At 36.5% G+C, this 20,079-nt stretch overlaps 2 protein-coding genes and 1 pseudogene across 29 annotated transcripts; 1 reads left to right on the top strand and 2 right to left on the bottom strand.

The window, feature by feature from the left end:
* Positions 1-4,083: 4,083 nt before the first annotated feature.
* On the top strand, positions 4,084-12,940 carry LOC148692811 (enhancer of mRNA-decapping protein 4-like). Of its 27 annotated transcripts, XM_088679857.1 has the most exons (14): positions 4,084-4,229; positions 4,547-4,592; positions 4,775-4,872; positions 5,761-5,789; positions 6,242-6,351; positions 6,469-6,602; positions 6,809-7,614; positions 8,110-8,274; positions 8,356-8,439; positions 8,996-9,062; positions 10,140-10,304; positions 10,659-10,742; positions 11,299-11,370; positions 12,363-12,940. In XM_088679857.1, exons 1-6 carry the CDS (start codon positions 4,193-4,195, stop codon positions 6,494-6,496), a joined length of 348 nt encoding a protein of 115 aa, XP_088535983.1. In that variant the 5' UTR covers positions 4,084-4,192; the 3' UTR covers positions 6,497-6,602; positions 6,809-7,614; positions 8,110-8,274; positions 8,356-8,439; positions 8,996-9,062; positions 10,140-10,304; positions 10,659-10,742; positions 11,299-11,370; positions 12,363-12,940. The 27 variants fall into 27 exon arrangements, with proteins under 27 accessions (XP_088535983.1, XP_088535987.1, XP_088535985.1 ...); XM_088679861.1 differs by having other exon boundaries at positions 6,809-6,860; positions 8,356-9,062; XM_088679859.1 differs by having other exon boundaries at positions 6,809-6,878; positions 8,356-9,062.
* On the bottom strand, positions 12,204-15,732 carry LOC148692810 (receptor kinase-like protein Xa21). The gene is made up of 2 exons (XM_088679853.1): positions 12,891-15,732; positions 12,204-12,777 (listed from the first exon to the last, which is right to left on the bottom strand). The coding sequence occupies exons 1-2, from the start codon at positions 15,607-15,609 to the stop codon at positions 12,410-12,412; spliced, it is 3,087 nt and encodes a 1,028-aa protein (XP_088535979.1). The 5' UTR covers positions 15,610-15,732; the 3' UTR covers positions 12,204-12,409.
* A 1,028-nt stretch (positions 15,733-16,760) lies between these two features.
* On the bottom strand, positions 16,761-20,079 carry LOC137742120 (RHOMBOID-like protein 1; annotated as a pseudogene). Its single transcript, XR_015953386.1, has 3 exons — positions 19,537-20,079; positions 18,402-18,472; positions 16,761-17,633 (listed from the first exon to the last, which is right to left on the bottom strand). The product of XR_015953386.1 is annotated as an RHOMBOID-like protein 1 (transcript).

The raw sequence follows: 20,079 nt of genomic DNA, 5'->3' as shown, positions 1-20,079 counted from the left end.
GTTAACGGAAAGTTCCAGTTCACTTAGACTATGGAAATTCCCAACCTCCGGGGGAAGGGAACCTGTGAAGAGGTTATTAGACAAGTCCAAAGAAATTGATAAGGAGGAGAGTTTAAAAACTTGTTTGGTATTGTGCCATTTAGGAGGTTATAAGAAAGAGACAACAATTGCAACCAATGGCAGTCCCCTAGGCTTGAAGGAATGCTGCCCTCAAGATGATTTTCATCCAACTCAATAATTGAAACAAATACTCCCTTTAGTATTTGGGCTTACTCTTCTAGCAATAGCCACGGTGCTCTCTTATTTCTTTCTTTGTTCGTCAAGGAAGAAAAGGAAAGAAATTTCATTGAGCACTTTGGGGAACACTATTTTGCAAGTGTCATATGCTACTCTATTCAAAGCTACGATGGGTTCTTAGAGGCTAATTTAATTGGTGCTGGTAGTTTTGGGTCTGTGTACAAAGGAGTTATTGATGTTTTCTGATTTGAGAGACTGTAATTTAATTGGTGCTGGTAGTTTTGGGTCTGTGTACAAAGGAGTTCTTGATGTTTTCTGATTTGAGAGACTGTAATTTAATTGGTGCTGGTAGTTATGGGTTATAGGAAGCACGGGTTAAGAAAATGGGTCCAAATTCAGAGCTGCATTTTTCTTCCCGCAAAGTAAGAAGAAAACATTTCCTCAGCTCCATATTTCAGCACCTCAGTTATATTTGTGTTCTAAAGCTTTCTATTTCTTTCCGTTTCTTCAGAGCTAATTTACCCATATGTTATTACTTATTTGTAAAGTGAAAGATTGGATTTCATATGTCTGAGTATACTCAACCAATTTCATATCCTCTTGGCCAAATGAGAGTATAATAATACTTGCCACTAAGAAAAATACTTCTATAATAGCAATGTGTTGGTGTGTGGCATGCTTTAATTAGGGATATTTTTGTGTTATAAGAAAGCCACAGAGAGAGAGAGAGCGAGCGTCACATTTTTGTTTTTTTGGATTTCATTAATGTTTCAATCATAAACGTGGAATGAAAGCTGAGGACACACAAATGATACATGTAGTTTGGAATTTGTAAGTTACAAGCTTATGGAAAGTAAGCTTTTGTAGTTGTCTAATGACATAATCAAAGAGTTGTCCACCTAATGTTTACTCTGCAATGACTGTCAACGAACACTATAGTCTCATTCCTTGGGAGACATTTCAAAGTAAGATGTGAATGTCTGAAACAAGCCTATGTTGAAATTTATTTCATCGTTTTGTTTTTCGTATGAAATATTTATTGTTGAAATTTTCTTGGTGCTTTATTTTATAAAAGATTCAGGATGGGGATAATTTAGCTTTCATTGATTGGCATCGTTTTTTAAGTTTTGTCTGTGCTTTTGTTTGTAGGATCAACTTGGGAAAGAACAGAGGAGAGCACAAGCATTATCAATTTATTTGCTATAGTATTGTCCCTCTTCCTCTGGCCTCCTGAAGTGTTTTCATTCCAGTGTCACCATCTTTTGTTTCATTCATTTGTAGAATATATTCTTCTTTTTTCTATACCTTTATTACCTCCTTTTTAACTTTGATTATCTGTACTTGATGAGTATTATTAGACCCATTCTCAAAATTTTGCATCCCCTGCTTCTTTCTTATGGTCCTTATACTCAAACATGTGCAAGTTTGTATTTTTCTGATGGATTGGACTATTGGGAACTTTGGTACTTTTACTTTTTATATATTTTTGTTGGGTTTTTTCTTTTTTGGAAAATGAGTATTTGATTAATCGCTTGATTTTCGCTTTCAAAAGGACTGTTAGAAGTTTTGTGTCAATTTGGTTGTGATGGTAAGATTACTTTATGTAACATTGTGTTGTGGCATGTGAGTGTCGAACTTTTTTCTTAATTTAATTTCAGAAAGAAATGAGTTTAACGGTAGTCCTATATGATGAAGTTAGCATCCTTATAAGTTGGGAACCTAAAACAAGAGTGGCGTACTCATAAATTCCTACTTTTCTCTGCCTCATTCCCCTCTACTTGCATCAGTTGTGACTTATTTTCTTTTTTGGTTTGTATCTCAGGAGTTTGTCAGGGAGAAAGTTTGTGAACAAAATAAATCTAATCGAGAGGTATTTTCTTTTTGGCACATATCGTGAATTATGTTTGGGTGTTTAAACAATATTTGCCTAAAAGTATACTCTGTTTTTTAGTGGTATTTCAAACAAGGTAACTTCCCCAAACATTGATATTTTGGTTTTCTATTGATATTTAGGGATTTGGTTTAGGGTTTGTTTTCTGCAATTTGCAGAGACAAAGAAATGGGACAAGGGTGAGAGAGAGATGGGAGGATTTTATGCGAGGGTTAAAGGGAACGGGTAAGGGAGGTATGGGTATGGGTTTTTATGGCCAGTTTCTAGGAAGGTGGTCTGCTGTCAATGCCCTCACAAGGTGGGGGTTTGATATGGGGAAGAGAAAGGGGGCTGGTTGCAGAGAGAAGGTGACGGCAGGTGCACGATTTTGGGGGACAGAAAGAGAGTTGTTTGGGTACAAGATTTGAGGGTAGGGTTGAGGGAATGAGTGTGTTGGCTACAAAGAGATGGTGGGGTTGAGCTAGTATCTCTCCCTCTCTATCACTTCTCTCTTCCTCCATCTATGACATCTTCGTTTTGGGGTCAAAATATGTTCGCTTGTACATAGAAATTTGAGTGTTTTATTTATTTATTCGGGTTTTTGTAGCTGATACATATTTGGTTTTGTGTTTCTGGGTTTTATCACGTTGCTGATGTTGCACAACGTTTTAAAGAACTCGCCTCGGGGCGCACCTAGGGCGCCCTTGAGGCTGGGCGGTGAGGCAAATACCTCTGTTTTGCTGCAGTAGGCGAAATGCTTCGCCGGAGACGCCGAGGCAGCGGAGGCGCGCCTCAAGGCGTCCAGGCACCTTGTCTGCCCCTGTTTTTTATTTAATTTTTTTTTTTAAAAAACCATCCAAACCCCAAAATGACGCCGTTTGGGTAAGGATTTTCAGTTTTAAACATCCTCATCATACCATACCTTCAATCACATTTGTCTGCCTCTGCCTTCTTCGCCTTCTTGCTTATTCTCCCGCGCGCCAGAAGCCTAGAACAGAGAACACAACCGCCGCTTGAAGCAGCACCATCGCCACGCCGCCATCACCCTACCGCCGTCACCCCAGCATCGTCACCCCAGCGCCGTCAGCAAGATCCCAAAGGTTAAGCTTTCTGAAATTTTGAAAAAGTTAGGGATTTAGTTTTCTGGGGAAGAGCTCTGCCTCTGCATGCTGCCTTGTTTGTAGAAATGTTTGAATAATTGGTATTAGATAGAAAACAAAAAGTGTAGATAAGGGGATAATAGTGGAAGGTGCTAGTAGGTCAGAAAGTGTAGAGGGGCTAATAGACAGAAAAGTATATCCAGCTCCTTAGTTTAAACTAAAGCCACAATAAACTTATAGGTTGGGGTTTGTCTTTTACACATTGACCACAAATTAAATTGCGGACAAGCCTCTGCGTACTACTTATAGGTTGGGGTTTGTCACGATAATGTTAATTAATTGAATACTTTGCTCCATTACTTGCACAAATCGTTTATTAACCGTTTGTGTGCAGTTTTGGAAATTGTTGGTATATAAATTAATAAATTGTTGGTTCATTAATTGTATGCATGCATCGAATGTTTATTGTTTAGGACATTGAAGAATATGGCTTCTTCTAAGAAAGATTTTGCTTAACAATGGACAAAAGATTTGGATCCTATCACCAAACACTTCTATTGTGTTTTTTGTAACCACAAATGCACGGGTTCAATGAAGAGGATGCCTTTTATTTAGAATTAGATGAAGATGATTTGGATGATTGATTGATATCTTTCTTTGTATTTTGATTTCTATGAAGAGGATTTGGATGAATGATTGTTTTCTTTGTTTGTATTACCTTTTGAATAATGAATTTGGATGATATTACCTTTGAATGATGAATTTAGGTGATATTATCTTTTGAATGACTATGAATTTGAATGAAAAATTGAGAATGGATGTTTATTTTACATAGTATTATTTTATACAATTATATATGTAATATATAAAACATATATATATATATATATATATAAAATTAAATCCCGTAAAGCTTCGCCTCACACCTAGGCTGGGCTTTGCCTCAGACGCCTCGCTCACGCCTCACGCTTTTAATACATTGCTGATGCATAAACCCATCAGTTCCTCTGTAATTCATTCAGGTTTTCATTATTCCTTTTCGATTTGTTTTGTCAAAATTGAAATGGAATTTGTTGGCTTGATTTTGTATTAGGTTGCCAGAGGGTTCTGTTTTTAGGGGTTTCTCTCTGTCGCACTCCCTCTCCCTCTCTGTTTCTCTTCTTAAATCAGTCTGAACTAGTTTTGCAATTTAGGGTTCAGTGCATTTCATTATTTTTTACTGGAATATACATACATATAAATGTCTAAATTTGTTCAATTTTTCTATACACAGGCTGGGTTAATTTGATTCTTGACCTATGATTGGATATTATATTACAATTGTGGGTTCTGTTTTTAGGGCGGGATGAAAAGAAAAACCCATCAGAGCTTTCAACAACTCGAAGGTCAGTGATTTCTTCCTTCTCTCTAATTCTGTTTCTGCTATTTCAATTTGTAGGATTTAATTTAGGGTTTTAAGTTGGAAAATTTAATTAAACATTTTCAGTTGGAGAGCTTAGTGTATACAACAATTAGGGTTGTTAATTTTGATTGCTGATCTACTAAATGTTTTATAACATGTAAACAGGGAGTACATACTTTGTATGCCATGGATAAGGAATGGATACGTAATTAGATCAATTGATGGGTGCCACTGTTTTGGATATCTACATCCAACAATACCTGGTATTCTGTGTTTTGTTGTTTTAGCTCTGTGTTTTGTTGTAATGGATTGGAATTTCTACTAGAATCATTTTTATTATTATATATTGAGGGGTTGGGTAAATTGATTTTAGAGATTTTGTATGTGGTTTGGGTTCTGATTTTGTTTAGATAGATGGTGCTTGATTGTGGTTTAAGTTTTTTTAGTATATTCCCTGCACATTGCAAAATTGGTACTATTTCGGTGTTTTGGTGTTGAAAGCCTAGGCTTTAGGGTTTAGCGTTTAGCGTTTAGGGGAATGAAAAGAAGGGATGTCTGCGTTTCTGAACTCTTATGCAAATCTAATTTGAAATCATGAAACACATTTCCTATGTTTCTCAAATCTCAGCAACCGGTTTTAGAATCCTGAAATCTAAGTAAAGGTACATCATTCCTATTTTCGTGTTTTTTTAATTCCTGTCATCATGGCCACGATTAAACGTGAATATGCATGCCAACCTTGCATACTCAGTGATTAATTTCTGGATGAATTTTTCTTTAGATGAGGGTTTGCAAATATGAATACTTAAGGGCAGATGCTCACCATGTTGAATCCATTGATACTGATACAACTTGGGATGTAGCTGGTTATATTCAAATCAGAAATAAAATTGTTGTGTATTTTCCGCATTTGATTGAAAATCTGTAATTTTATGAAACATTGATTCGGATTTAATTTCAGTTAAATAGAAATTATTCTTCTTTGATATCACTGTGCGCAACACATAATTTCAATTAGTTCTTTTTCTTTTTCTTTTTTTTGGGCCGTAAGATTCCGTATAATTAACCTCTACAATTTTATTCACGTGTTCATGGTCACCACTTAATTAATTAGTGATTGGGTGTTGGCCACCGAATGTTTCTTTTTTCAGTTCGAAGCTTGAATCTCACCGAGCTTCAGGTATTTTGCTTTACTTTTTTTCTTCTCTTTTGTCTTCTTTTCTGTTTGATTGCTTTCCTTCTTTTTATCCTAAATTCTGAGTTTTCATTTTGTTTAAAGTAGTTTTCTCCTGGTCTATTGATATTTTTAATTTTTTATAGTTATTTCCTGTTCTCCACTATCATTTTTTTTTGTGTGCTAATTAATCAAAGGTGCTATTGTTACTTTTTGTATCTTTTGCACATTGTTTTTATTTTTTTATTTTTTATTGTCATATATATGAATAAGAAAGATGATAAGAAGTTTTGTTGGTTGGGAAATAGGAGGAAAAGAAGCGAATCAAAAATGTTAAATGGAGACATACTGATAATAATTTTGGAATGTTAACAGATTCAAGATTGCAGGTTGGCAACCGATGGTGCCAAATGATTTGTTAGATTATTCAATAGTAATTTTTTATGTTTCCTTATCAGTTATTGTTTCAAAGGGTGAAAAAGAGTGAGGGACACGGGAAGAGGGGAGAAAGAGGACAAAGGAATGGTTTGTGCTACTTTCAATGCTTTGAGTTAAAAAAAGAAAAAAGGTTCACTTCACTCACTTTGATTGAACTTTTTGTTTCTTAAGTTTCTCTTGCTATATATATAGTGTGTATATTTCTTATTTATGTGTTTATGATTCTGAGATTGCGTCTCTTTTGCAGAGCATGTGGTGTGGAGACACACCAGTGAGGCCTCACTTTCGATGTCGAACTCAAGTGTGGCTCTAATCTAACCCCCGAAATTCCAACATAGCATGTAGGAATGCTATGTTTTCCTGTGTGATCTTCATACAAAGGTACGAAGAACTAACTATGTTTAGTTTAACGACATTTTGGATGCTTAAAAATAAATTGTAGCCAAGTCCCTGCATGAGGTTGATGTTATAAATTTTTGGGCTCCATTCTTAGAAAATGTTGGCATTTTCATCTAATGAGGTTCTTTCTGTTTTGAACTGTGGGTTAGAAGTATTAAGACACTGACGCTTGAGTGTTTGAATATTAGGTGCAAGACATATGAGCTTCTAATCAAGAAAGACCTGCTTTTAAATCCCATGGTGCGTTCGAAATGCTGGGTGGGTTGTGCTTTTACCAACCCTAATAAAATTATATTTGAATCATGCTGTCTGATAGCTCTGTTTTTCTTTTCTTTTTTCCTGTTTGTAGTTTTTTGGAAACCATATCTTTCTAATCAAAGACGTTTAGTTTTTTCCCACTCATTGTACAATGTGTTTATATGTTAGCTCACTTGAATGTATATAAAAGCAAAACTATTTATCTTATCGACCTCATTCACTCTTGTATCTCTCTATTTGTTCATAATTGCGTTGAATTTATTCAAATTAAGTATGTTTTATTCATCCAATAACGCCTAAAACAACTAGTTTCCGTAGCAACGCGCTAGCGTAATTTCTATTTTATTCTAAAGCTGAGGAGCAATTGAGTCAAACTTTTCCCACTCAATTTCACGCTATTTACAACAATGCCAGCCACATGGGGTTGGGTTGGGAGGGTAATTTTGTTCGTATGGTTTAGAACGGATTGCGATGGTTTAGACGCGTGCGCTCTCCTCTCGTCTGTCTCTCTTCCTGTTTCTGTCCTTGTCTACTGGAAAACCCACAATCTTTCATCTTCCTCTGCTTTTCCTCTCTCTCCGCTCCCCATATCTCTCGACATGAGGCACACAAACCAACTAGTGACGGTCGAAAGCCTCAAACATGGCGGAGGCGAAATGGAGGTACAGTGACGGTCGACAACCGCCTCCGGTGTCGATGAATTTGGCCGTCGGAAAGGGTCCTCCCTCCGATTATGGTATGTTGAATTTCTCCATTTTCCCTTTATTTGAGTCTCCTCTCTCCTTTTTCCTTTGTTTAGGGTTTATAAATTAGGGTTCTTAGCGATTTTAGGGTTTTCTCGCTTTTTTTTTCCTTCAGAAATTGCACTTTATTTCTCAGATCAGAGCTGTTCTTATTTTGAAAAAATTGGACTAATGTTGTTTTTAGCTTTCGTCTCTCTGGTAATTACTCTGAACCCCCAAAAGATTTGAAATTTCTGGTAATTGTTCTCATTGTTTTTGACAATTTGTTGTTAGAATTTTCTGCCATTGTGTAGTGAAGTGTTATGATTATTTCAAAGAACACCGATTCTATTAATTACAATTCTGCAGATGGCTAATGAAATAATGTCCTGCGAAATGAAGGGGAAAAAAAGCCTAGAAAACACCATCGGATGATATTTTAATCAATTGAGAAAACTGTAATTAATTACATTTTAACAAATTAAGGTTTCTTTTTCACTTCTTTGCAGGGAGCTATTAATTCTGCATCATCGGTGACTCAAACCTTATGCGGAGAAGTGGCTGACGGTCAACGTAAGCTCATAGCTCTTGCAGCTACACGAGGAAACTCAAGTGCAGTAAATCTTCTGGTCACACAACTCACTAATGGACCTTTGGGTGGTCTTCATGAGAAGGTTTGTTCGATCTTAAATATGTGGAATATGTGGATATTCAACTTTAAATATAATTTTCTTTTTTTGGTTTTGATTATGCAGTTCGTGGATTTCGTGCTGCTGCAGTATATTTAAATGCTGCTGTCCTCCACTGTTTGAGCATGGGCCTCCTCCACCACCATAGTGGTTTGTTTTCTTAGGAGCCTACTTTGCATGAATTATTTTGTGTAATTGATTGACTTAAATCTTTATTTGATCTAACTATTCCAATTTGGTTAATTTGTTTTTTAATTTTGTATTATATTGGATTTGAATTTGGTATTTTGGGTATGCTATCTTTGGATGCTTAGAAAGATAGTAATTTACTTTTATCTTTGATTTTTCACTAATGGGATGTTGTGATGGGGTTTAGTAATTTTCAGTATTCTTCAATTATTTTGAATTTGCAAAATCAAATAACTCATGGAAATAAATTAATATTTCATTAATCTGTATGTAAGAGGACTTTACAATATGTCTTCAAGTTTAGACCGACAACAATGAATGGCAAACTTAGGATTAATGCCTCTATTAATTTGTTGTTTTCTCATGGTCTAGAAATATATACAGCTGTCTTATTTATTGGACAACATCATTCATCCTCTATATTTAATATTAATTGCTTTTCTTAATCTATTTTTCCATTAATCTTTTCTGCTACATAATCTCATTTGGTTTTCGATTTTGTGAAATGTTTTGGAAGCGGGAGTCAGTGAAATGTGTTGATGCTGATGATAGTGCCAAATTTGGTCCCTCAACTAGCAGAGCAGGTAACAGAGCTTCTTCCAACTCAAATTTAATGAGTCAAGCTGCCTAAGATTTGCACAACATTCCCAAGTTGTAGTCGATGTGCCTGAGTGCTTGACTAATGAATGTAACCACTAAGATTTGGAATTTTTTTTTTTTTTTTTTTTTTTTTTGGGGGGGTGGGGGGGGCGGGGGCGGGCTGTTGGGTAAGAAATAACATAGCTAATTTCAGATTTATGGGTTTGAAAAAAATGTAGCCATAAAATATTGATTTTGACAATTTTGATTATGAGATTGCCTCTTTATATAATGTACAATTTTTGTAGTTGCCTTCAATGTTATTGTCATTGGCTCGGGTGCTCAAAAGATCTATACAATGTCGTTTTGCCAATAATTTGGGTATTGGGTTGAATATCATAAAAGTGAACATCTGTAACTATAGATCTGCAAATGTTTGGTAGATAGAGCGATTTGGGAATTTGTTACCAAAACATTGATGGATAACATGTATATCAATTTTCTTTACGTGAATGTTGAATGCCTTATCATTAACATGCCAATGTTTATCTATATCCAAAATGAGTCTGAATCTTTTGAAATAAATGTTACTTTCTGATTGGAGAGATTGTAATTCACTTTTTATTGATCTTTTCCTATATATTTGATTTACAGATCTCTTGGGTTGTCAATTGTGACTACTTTCTGATTGGAGAGACTGTAATTCATTTTTTATTGATCTTTTACCAACCCTAATAAAATTATATTTGAATCATGCTGTTTGATAACCCTGTTTTAGCTTTCGTCTCTCTGGTAATTACTCTGAACCCCCAAAAGATTTGAAATTTCTGGTAATTGTTCTCATTGTTTTTGACAATTTGTTGTTAGAATTTGCTACCATTGTGTAGTGAAGTGTTATGATTATTTCAAAGAACACCGATTCTATTAATTACAATTCTGCAGATGGCTAATGAAATAATGTCCTGCGAAAGGAAGGGAAAAAAAAGCCTAGAAAACACCATCGGATGATATTTTAATCAATTGAGAAAACTGTAATTAATCACATTTTAACAAATTAAGGTTTCTTTTTCACTTCTTTGCAGGGAGCTATTAATTCTGCATCATCGGTGACTCAAACCTTAAGCGGAGAAGTGGCTGACGGTCAACGTAAGCTCACAGCTCTTGCAGCTACACGAGGAAACTCAAGTGCAGTAAATCCTCTGGTCACACAACTCACTAATGGACCTTTGGGTGGTCTTCATGAGAAGGTTTGTTCGATCTTAAATATGTGGAATGTGTGGATATGTAACTCCAAATGTTCAATTTTATCAAATGAATGTTGGTTGGTTGGCTATTTTAATCATGAAAAGCAATTTATTTTAGTTAAGCAAACATTATGCATCGACTTGGAACTTCTTCCTTTGAATTGTAGTTGGAAGGGTGTATGATCAATTTAGTGGGATTTGAGCATAAGCCGGTTGCCAGCCCAATACAACTAATTGCATCCCGCAAGATTAATTTTATCCACATTGGAGAATTTCTCATTAGACAATTCTACTGCATTTTTTTTTTCAAATTTAAGTTTAAACATAAATTTTAAAAATTTTGTTTTGATTATGCAGTTCGTGGATTCCGTGCTGCTGCGGTATATTTAAATACTGCTGTCCTCCACTGTTTGAGCCTGGGCCTCCTCCACCACCATAGTGGTATATTTTCTTAGGTGCCTACTTTGCAGGAATTATTTTGTGTAATTGGTTGACTTAAATCTTTATTTGATCTAACCATTCCAATTTGGCTAATTTGTTTTTTAATTTTTTATGACATTGGAGTTGAATTTGGTATTTTGAGTATGCTATATTTGGATGCTTAGAAAGATAGTAATTGACTTTTGTCTTTGATTTTTCACTAATGGGATGTTGTGATGGGGTTTAGTAATTTTCGGTATTCTTCAATTATTTTGAATTTGCAAAATCAAATAACTCATGGAAATAAATTTATTTTTCATTAATCTGTATGTAAGAGGACTTTACAATATGTCATCAAGTTTAGACCGACAACAATGAATGGCAAACTTAGGATTAATGCCTCTATTAATTTGATGTTTTCTCATGGTCGAGAAATATATACAACTGTCTTATTTATTGGACAACATCATTCATCCTCCATATTTAATATTAATTGCTTTTCTTAATTTATTTTTCCGTCAATCTTTTCTGCTACAAAATCTCATTTGGTTTTCGATTTTGTGAAATGTTTTGGAAGCGGGAGCGTGTGAAATGTGTTGATGCTGATGATAGTGCCGAATTTGGTGACACTCCTCAACTAGCAGAGCAGGTAACAGAGCTTCTTCCAACTCAAATTTAATGATTCAAGCTGCCTAAGATTTGCATAACATTCTCAAGTTGTAGTCGATGTGCCTGAGTGGTTGAGTGCTTGACTAATGAATGTAACCACTAAGATTTGGATTGTTTTTGGGGGGGTTAGAAATAACATTGCTAATTTCAGATTTCTGGGTTTGAATTTTTATTGAGTATGTGATTCTGTGTTTTGTGTGTATCGATTGACTGATGAAAAAATGTAGCCATAAAATATTGATTTTGACAATTTTGATTATGAGATTGCCTCTTTATATAATGTACAATTTTTGTAGTTGCCTTCAATTCAATGTTATTGTCATTGGCTCGGGTCCTCAAAAGATGTATACAATGTCGTTTTGCCTCATATTCGGCTAAGAAACTCTTTGATGCTCTATTGTCAGTATAAAGAACGCCCTTGTATACAAACTCGAAACTGCCAACACCTGTCAAACTAGCTGAAGAAAACCGATCAGTGCTTTTGAGAAAGTAGCATATGACACTTGCAAAGTAAAGCAAGTCCGAATACTAGAGGGATTATTACTTTCAGGCAATGAGTCTTCTTTTCTTGAAGCTCTTTAGACTTGCAATTGGGCGCTTGAGATTAGGAATTCCCTTGCAGAATCTAGTGTTGTCAACAATTGAAATAGCACTTTGATTTTCGAATTCACCTTACAGTGATAGTGGTAAAGTCTGATAGGAAACTTAACTCACCATCTTTATAGCTTCCAAGATGATTTTATTGAATGTTGAGGGTCTTGAGGTTATGAATCTTTCAAAAATTTGGAATCTGTCAATGTGAATATTCAACAATTTCGTGGCACGAACTAGACCTTAATCTATGTGAATGTTACACAAATACCAAGTACAGCATAGTAGTAATACACTCTTCACACAATGAACCTCATTGGTGATTATTTACATTGCAAACTTCCACATCTACTGTTGTAACAAAAAAGCTAGACTTCACAGGTAGTACATGAAATTTCTCTATCACAAAAGCACACCAAAAAGAGTTTCTATCCAAGAAAAGTATTCCTAATGGAATGAAGTTCATATGCAACATCATTGATATTCTTTGGTCGATCTGTTGTGGATTCAGCAGAACAAGCAATTCCAATTCTAAATATTGAACTCAAGCACACCTCAACTTTATGAATTCTCGCACTGCGTTGATTGGGATTCTCGTTCGTGCCTCCTTGGAGAAGTGGTGCGTCTGCAATCTCAGTAACTCGCTCGGGGAGAGCCATCTTTACAAAAGTATGAAGGTTCAAGCTATCACCAAATATGATGTCAATGGGTCTCTTCCCTGTAAACATCTCCAACAAGAGAATGCCAAAGCTGTAGACATCACCACTTGTTGACACCTCACTCCCCATGCCATACTCTACAATTCAAACATCACATTTGTGTATAAATAGTTCAATTTGAATTTTGTAAATTAAATACTCCAAAATAAAAATGGAAATATAATGAAGCATGTATCTAACATATATATACCTGGAGCTACATAACCAACCGTTCCTCTTATTCCAAAGGAACTTGTCTGATTCTGAATTGCTGAAACATTACTCGTTACTTGTGTGAGAAACCTTGCTAATCCAAAGTCAGAAACATGGCCAGTCAATTTGTTGTCCAAGAGAACGTTGCTTGGCTTGAGATCACAATGAATTATGTGTGTTTCATAATGATTATGAAGATAATCCAATGCACAAGCAATACCAATGGCAATTTCTAGCCTCTGAAGAAGATTTAACTTCTTGGGTATATGATCTCCTAACTCTTCAGTTCTAGTAGGTGGATGCAGCCACTCCTCTAAGCTCCCGTTGTCCATGAACTCATAAACTAGAGCCTTGAAATCATTACCATGAAAATCAACACTTGAACACAAGGTTATAATCTTGACGAGATTTCGGTGCCTAATATTTCTCAATGCTTCACATTCGGCTATGAAACTCCTCGAAGCTCCATGGTGTAACAAGTTAAACACCTTCACGGCAACAAGTTGAGCTTTATCATCCTCATCAAGCACTCCTTTATACACAGACCCAAAACTACCGGCACCAATTAAATTAGCCTCTGAGAACCCGTCAGTAGCCTTGAGTAGACTAGCATATGACACTCGCAAAATAGTGTTCCCCAAAGTGCTCAATGAAATTTCTTTCCTTTTCTTCCTTGACGAACAAAGAAAGAAATAGGAGAACACCATGGCTATTCCTAGAGGAGCAAGTCCAAATACTAAAGGGAGTATTAGCTTCAAGCTACGAGACGATCTTCGTTTCTTGGTCTCTTTAGACTTGCAGTTGGGAAGCTTTAAATCAGCAACAGGGCTGCACAGATTAGTGTTGCCAACAACTGAAATAGCACTCGCATTTTTGAAAACACCTCCAGTTGGTACCACTCCCCAAAATTGATTGAATGATAAGTTCAGATTATTCAGGATTCTAAAGCCTTCTAAAAAATGTGGAATTTCCCCTGAAAAATTATTGCGAGAAAGGTCTAGATCTTGAATTGCTCTCACTGAACTCATAGACAAAGGAATTGACCCGTTGAAGAAGTTTCCTTGCACATGCAGGACTTCTAAACTCTCACAACCACCAAGGCTACTGGGGAGTTCTCCAGATAACATGTTATCAGAAACGTCCAGTTCACTTAGACTGAAAAAATTCCCAACCTCCGAGGGAAGGGAACCTGTGAAGAGGTTATTAGACAAGTCCAAGGAAATCGATAAGGAGGGGAGTCTGAAAACTTGTTTGGGTATTGTGCCATTAAGAAGGTTATAAGAAAGATACAACGATTGCAACCCATGGCATTCCCCTAGGCTTGAAGGAATGCTGCCCTCAAGATGATTTGTATACAACCCAAGATAGAATAACTTGGTTAAATTTCTTAGGGAAGACGGAATATTTCCTGATAATTTGTTATTGGAAATATCTAATATTCCAAGGTTTGAAAGCTTACCCATGTCAGAGGGGATGTTACCTGTGAAGCTATTATTCCCCAAATCCAACGATTCCAAGCTCACCAGATTCCCTATCCCAGATGGGATGCTTCCATATATTTGGTTATAGTGAACCAAAAATACTTCAAGTTTGGTTGAGAGATTGCATATTGACACGGGCAACGTCCCTCCAAAATTGTTGGTGTTAATAATCAACCTTTGTAACTGCGTGGCATTGGTCAAGTCCGAGAGAAAACTTAAGTCACCATCTTTACCGCTTCCAATATTGTTATGTTGAATGCTGAAGAACCGGAGGTTGTGAAGCTTTTGGAGATTCGGTACCCGTCCGATTAGGTTGTTTGCCCCAACGTCAAAGAGCCAAACACTTGTGACGTTGAATATTGAGGGAGGTATGGACCCAGTGAGTTGGTTTGAGATGACGTTGAAGATTTCGAGATTAGGAAGACTTTTGCCAATATCTGATGGAATACTCCCTTGAATTTGGTTAAATGCCATGAAAATTGTAACAAGAGAGGAGAGGTTATAAATGGTGGAAGGGATGCTACCAGACAACTGATTTAAGGCCAATCCCAAGAAGGTTAATTTTTTCAATTGGCCAAGAGAACTAGGGATGTTTCCCATCAAGTTATTACTATCAAGACCTAGTCTCTGGAGAGACGAAAGGTTCCCTAAGGAAGGAGGGACCTGTCCCGTTACATTATTATATTGTAATGAAAATTTTTGCAGCTTCGACAGCAATCCAAATTTTGAAGGAATTTTACCCACCAACTTGTTGCGACTGAAATTCGCAAGGATAAGGTTGAAGCAATATGATAAATGATGAGGAATACTGCCACTAAACGAGTTAACGTCTAATCGCAATACCTGCAATCTGCGCAAATTCCCAATTTGTAGAGGAATTTCATGACTGAAGCTGTTGTTTTGCAGCCACAGCTCCCTTAGAAAACTTAGATTTCCAATGTTTGGGGATAGTTTCCCTACCAGATTTTGAGATTGCAGGTCCAGCTTAGTGACCCTTTGGAGATGTCGTCGACTGCACGTCACACCATGCCACATGCAAAAGTGCGTGGATTCATTCCAGGAGCTCATCACGTTGTAATTATGGAGATCTTGCTTTATTTTAGCTTTGATGGCAAGCAGCGCCAGCCTATCCGTCGCATTCCCTCCGAGTCCCGATTGCAGGGAGCTCCAACAGCAATCGAACACTGCACTGAAAAGCAAGTATATTAAGATTAATTTCACAACCAAAACCCCCATTCCTGATCTGGTTAACTATATAACTAGAGAGAGAAGCAGAAAGAAATAGAGAGATGGGTGTTGAATTGTGCATTTGGCGAGTTCCATTTGTTGCTTGACAAGGAAATTTATAGAAGGATAGGATCATACGACGAACTTACAGCACAGTTTCTGGTTCTTGAAATTCAAATATGAAAAGGAATAAGTCCAAGTAAATGATAACAACTTTGGCTTGTTTTTTTAGACGACTTCACTAGCTTACTTCCACTACTGGGACCTATTGTCTGGCACTTTCGGTACGCAAAGGACCAAGACCATTAAAGCACCTTGACTCCAGAAGCTGACTGGAAACATTTTGGCAACCATCCAAAATGAAAAAAACAAATACATGGAATCCTATATTTTGGTTACATCAGACGTCACGTTGGTGTCAATATGAAAGTTACCTTGCTAGGCGACCCTAGCTATGAATGGAAATTTTGAAGTCTCTACGTTTTTTGAGGGGCTGGACTCTGTGATTTCTCATAGTTCCCCAAAAGTACCATTGCAAGAAAGCTTGGCGTGGATGCAACCTTTCTAAAAATTGTAACAGTTACTAGTGAGATCAAGCTTTCTTAATTTTTAAACTTCATGGGGGCTCAAGACTCGAGAGCATTGATTGAAAATTGAAACATGAAGGTTTAAGTCCCCATTAAACACGTTGTCAATGGGTCTCTTCCTTGTAAACATCTCCTGCAAGAGAATTCCAGAACTGTAGACAGATCCAGTTATTAATGCCTCACTTCCCATACCATACTTTGCCATTCAAACATCAGAAAATATTGTTAGCAAACTGAGAACAAAATAGTTGAATTATGCAAAATTTAAAAAGATAAAAAAAGGATATTGTGGAGAGGATGTGAATATTTAACTAAAACCACATAACCAATCGTTCGTGTTATTCCAACGGAACTTGTCTGATTTGTTGAAGCTTTTATACTGGTCAGTTGTGACAGAAACCTAGCTAATCAAAGTCAGAAACATGTCCAGTCGACATGTTGTCCAAAAGAACAGTACTTGCTTTCAGATCACAATGAACTATCGGTATTTCAGAGTGATTATGAAGATAATCGACTAATCGAGAGCACAAGCAACATCTATGGAAATGCCTGCATATACTGATACTACGCAAATACGAGGAAAATGAACCTTTATTTCCAATAACAAAACAATAAAGTACTGCCGACACGTGCAATCCAAAACAGCAAAGTAGAAGCCTATCAACAAAGTGATCAATTAGTATTACACAGAGAATAGCGACAACACAATGCCTTCTCCCAACCATTCTGATGAGAAACAAGCAGATACAGAGCCTATTCACAATGAAAATATTACAGGACACATGATATCTACATATCTACACAAAATCCAGTTCTCTGATTTGATAAAAAAAAAATGTGCACACGTCAACTGTGGCTACCAGATTCTCGCGCAGGGAGTCAATTAGGTTCATAAAATCAAACAGTTAAATCAGAGATCAAGGAGGAGCTTACCCAACAATCAATAGTATCAAAGAGAGGACCCACAATACATATTGATACGTCTTGTGTTTAGATTTAACTGGAGTACTAACACGTCCAGGGGGAGCATTCCGTTGGGTAAGCCATTTAAACTGGGGGCGGATTAAAAACAAAAATCCAAGAAGAAATAAGGAGACAAATCCTCCAATATGAGCAAAGTTGTCCACGTGTGGTAGAATTCCCACTGCTAAGTTTATTATGATGATGAAAAGGAGAGTAAGCAATGCTGCTAACTGCGGATCGAAATCTGAAATTGTAAGATCAAAGGGTCGTGCACATACTATAAAGAGGTGCATCATTGAGTATACAGAGTTTTATTTACCTTATTTACAAACATTGTCCAATTTGATGTGAGCTCTGAAAGCATGCTTCCTAATAAACCAAAAAGTGCACCAGAAGCACCAACAGAAATACCATATTGAATAAAAAGAGCTGAAAGCAAACTCCCACCAAAACCAGACATGAGATATAGGAAACCAAATCGAACTGCCGAAGAACAAATCAGAAAAACATTAGAATTTCAAACCAATTAGTTAAAACAGTTCATCAAAACAACTGTACATGATTTGGATCAGCATCAAACTATTTATTTTTCAATCTTTTCAAATAGACGGCATCTTGAAACATTTCAAAACGAGTCGCCATGTCTATATGTACAGGATATCCAAAATAATCTTTGTTCACACAGATGTGATGGAAAACTGAAATAATCCCTCAGCTTCTGTTTCAAGCAATTTTATTCTGTAAAATGGAATAAAACTAAAGTTTGAACCCCATCTTCAGTGTATAAACTCTTTTCTGTGCTCACCGCTGAATAAAACGTCCTCTTGTTTCCATCAAACCAAACAACATAACGGTGTAAGTGATAATGCAACCAGCATTATATGACCACTACTCTAGGATTACAATTCAATAAACAAATGCATAGGAAATCCTCTATAGATTAATCACAAGGTAGCTAAAGCCATCCGGAAAGTGTTTCTCTTCTAGATTTATGAAAGAAGTTTTGCACTTGGTAACTAATTTATTATTCTACAACTTATGTCGTGTGCTTTATCTTTTACTACAAACACTTATGGATGTGGCCATATATGCATGATAACATACATGAAGCTAAAAATCCAGATGCATACCAATTCAAATTCTTGCTCAAGCCAAATTCCAATGAATACAAGATTCAGCATATTGGCAAGCACATGGAAAACTCCAGCATATTGGCAAGCACATGGAAAACTCCAGCATGTAACAACATACATGAGATCATCCGCCATCCCTGGTGTTGATGAACCACTCTCTGCACATCTAGAGCACCCATCTTTTCTAACCTTCAGGAATGAAAACACATGAGAAACAAGTTAGATATGCAACTGAGACCTATTGACCCTTATGGGGCATGTCTATAGCTCTTATTTCCAAACAGATGATAGCTCCCTTGCCCTTGTAGTGCTACTTTTAGCAGTTATAGACTTTGGATGATGCATACTGAAATGAGCACATTAAACAGCTTAAAAGAATGACAAACAAGTCCTTTAAGAATGCACACCCACTCTTACCAGAGATATTAAGACAAAACAATTTCCACGATCATTCTACCATTGGCCTCACAGACCAAGGAAAGTCGAACGAAAACGAAAATTTTGAAACCAAGTCGCTAAAGAACACTAATGTAAAACTTTAACCCTATAACAGACTACAGGGGACATTTTAATTAACATAGCAATCTAATCAAACCAAGTAGTTAACTACTGCAGCTCTTCGAGCACCTTTCTTCTTTGTTCAAGCATTTCCGATACGCCGACATCAAATAGACATCAAGCATGGCCTGAATGTCACTAAATACCTAAAACCCTCATTACCCCACAAGCTCCTTTAAGTTTCTCAACTAATCGTAGATTCGCTTGTATATTCACTAGGTTTCCAAGTCCAACATTGATTAAAACCAGAATTACATCAAGCTTCATGCAGTTCAACTATTTTCTTTACACATATATCTAATATAACCAAAATTCCAAATCCACCAAGTCACAAAATTTGCCAAAAAATTTGTAGAAACATAACTTTCACAATTACTCTTACCTAAAAAAGTCTGAACCTTGATTGATCCCACTCTCATTTCCCAAACAAAAAAAAAACAAAAAAAAAAAAAAAAAAAAAAAACCAGTTCAACTATCCAACCCTCCTCATCATTATTTCACCAAAAACACACAAACAAGAGCAACTTACATGAAATGGGACCGCCAACTGCGTCAGTTCCCCCACAATCCACAACTAAAACTTTCCAAATTTCCAAATGCGAGCACCCAACAAATCCCAAAACACAAATTTCAATCCAAAACTGCAAACCCCAACAATTTTAAACACAGAAACTAATAAAAGAGTGAAGCTTTACGTGGTTGAAGACGGCCCAAGAAGTGGGTTTTCCTTGAAGGGCTGAAAGGAGAGGAGATGAGATTTTCAACGCAAAGGACTCCGGATCCCTTCCACCAAATCCACAAGTCCGGGATCTGGCCCTTAAAAAGGGTCTACACTTTGGCTGAGGTCTCCACTCACAATGATCGCAAGGACTGCTGCCTCGTCGTCGATGGCAAGGTAATCTTTTAGCTCCTTCTGAGCTGCGGTTTTCAGTTAAATTTGGGGATTTTGCATCTGGGTTGTGTTAATTTGAGGGTTTGTGTGTGTGATTGAATCTGGGTTTTGCTCTGATTGTATCTGTGTGAAGTATTTTGTTAGCGGGTTTTGAGTGGTTTAGTTGAATTTTGGTTTATATTTGGACTGCATAGTGTGGTGGTTAGATCAGGATGAAATGTGTTTGAGATTTCTAGAAAACAAAAAAAATGAAAATTAAAGTTTAGGTGGCGTTGAAGGTTTGTTAAACTTTGACCGACTCTGATTTATTATCATTGCAATTTGAAGCCCAGTTGACATATGCGAT

This window comes from Pyrus communis, chromosome 11, assembly GCF_041283825.1.
Source record: "Pyrus communis isolate YQ-2024b chromosome 11, ASM4128382v1, whole genome shotgun sequence".
In the NCBI taxonomy this organism is placed as follows: Eukaryota; Viridiplantae; Streptophyta; class Magnoliopsida; order Rosales; family Rosaceae; genus Pyrus; species Pyrus communis.
The sequence above is the reverse complement of the archived record's forward strand: the minus strand, read 5'-3'. Positions and strand labels throughout refer to the sequence as shown.

Bases quoted from the DNA above. Each gene is read 5' to 3' on its own strand.
- LOC148692811 (XM_088679861.1), top strand. From the start codon at position 4,193: ATGCATAAACCCATCAGTTCCTCTGTAATTCATTCAG. The intron at 4,593-4,774 runs GTCAGTGATTTC...ACATGTAAACAG, and splicing joins GAGCTTTCAACAACTCGAAG to GGAGTACATACTTTGTATGC. The intron at 6,352-6,468 runs GTTCACTTCACT...TCTCTTTTGCAG, and splicing joins GAGTTAAAAAAAGAAAAAAG to AGCATGTGGTGTGGAGACAC.
- LOC148692810 (XM_088679853.1), bottom strand. From the start codon at position 15,609: ATGGGGGTTTTGGTTGTGAAATTAATCTTAATATACTTGCTTTTCAGT. The intron at 12,778-12,890 runs GTATATATATGT...TTTGAATTGTAG, and splicing joins GGTTGGTTATGTAGCTCCAG to AGTATGGCATGGGGAGTGAG.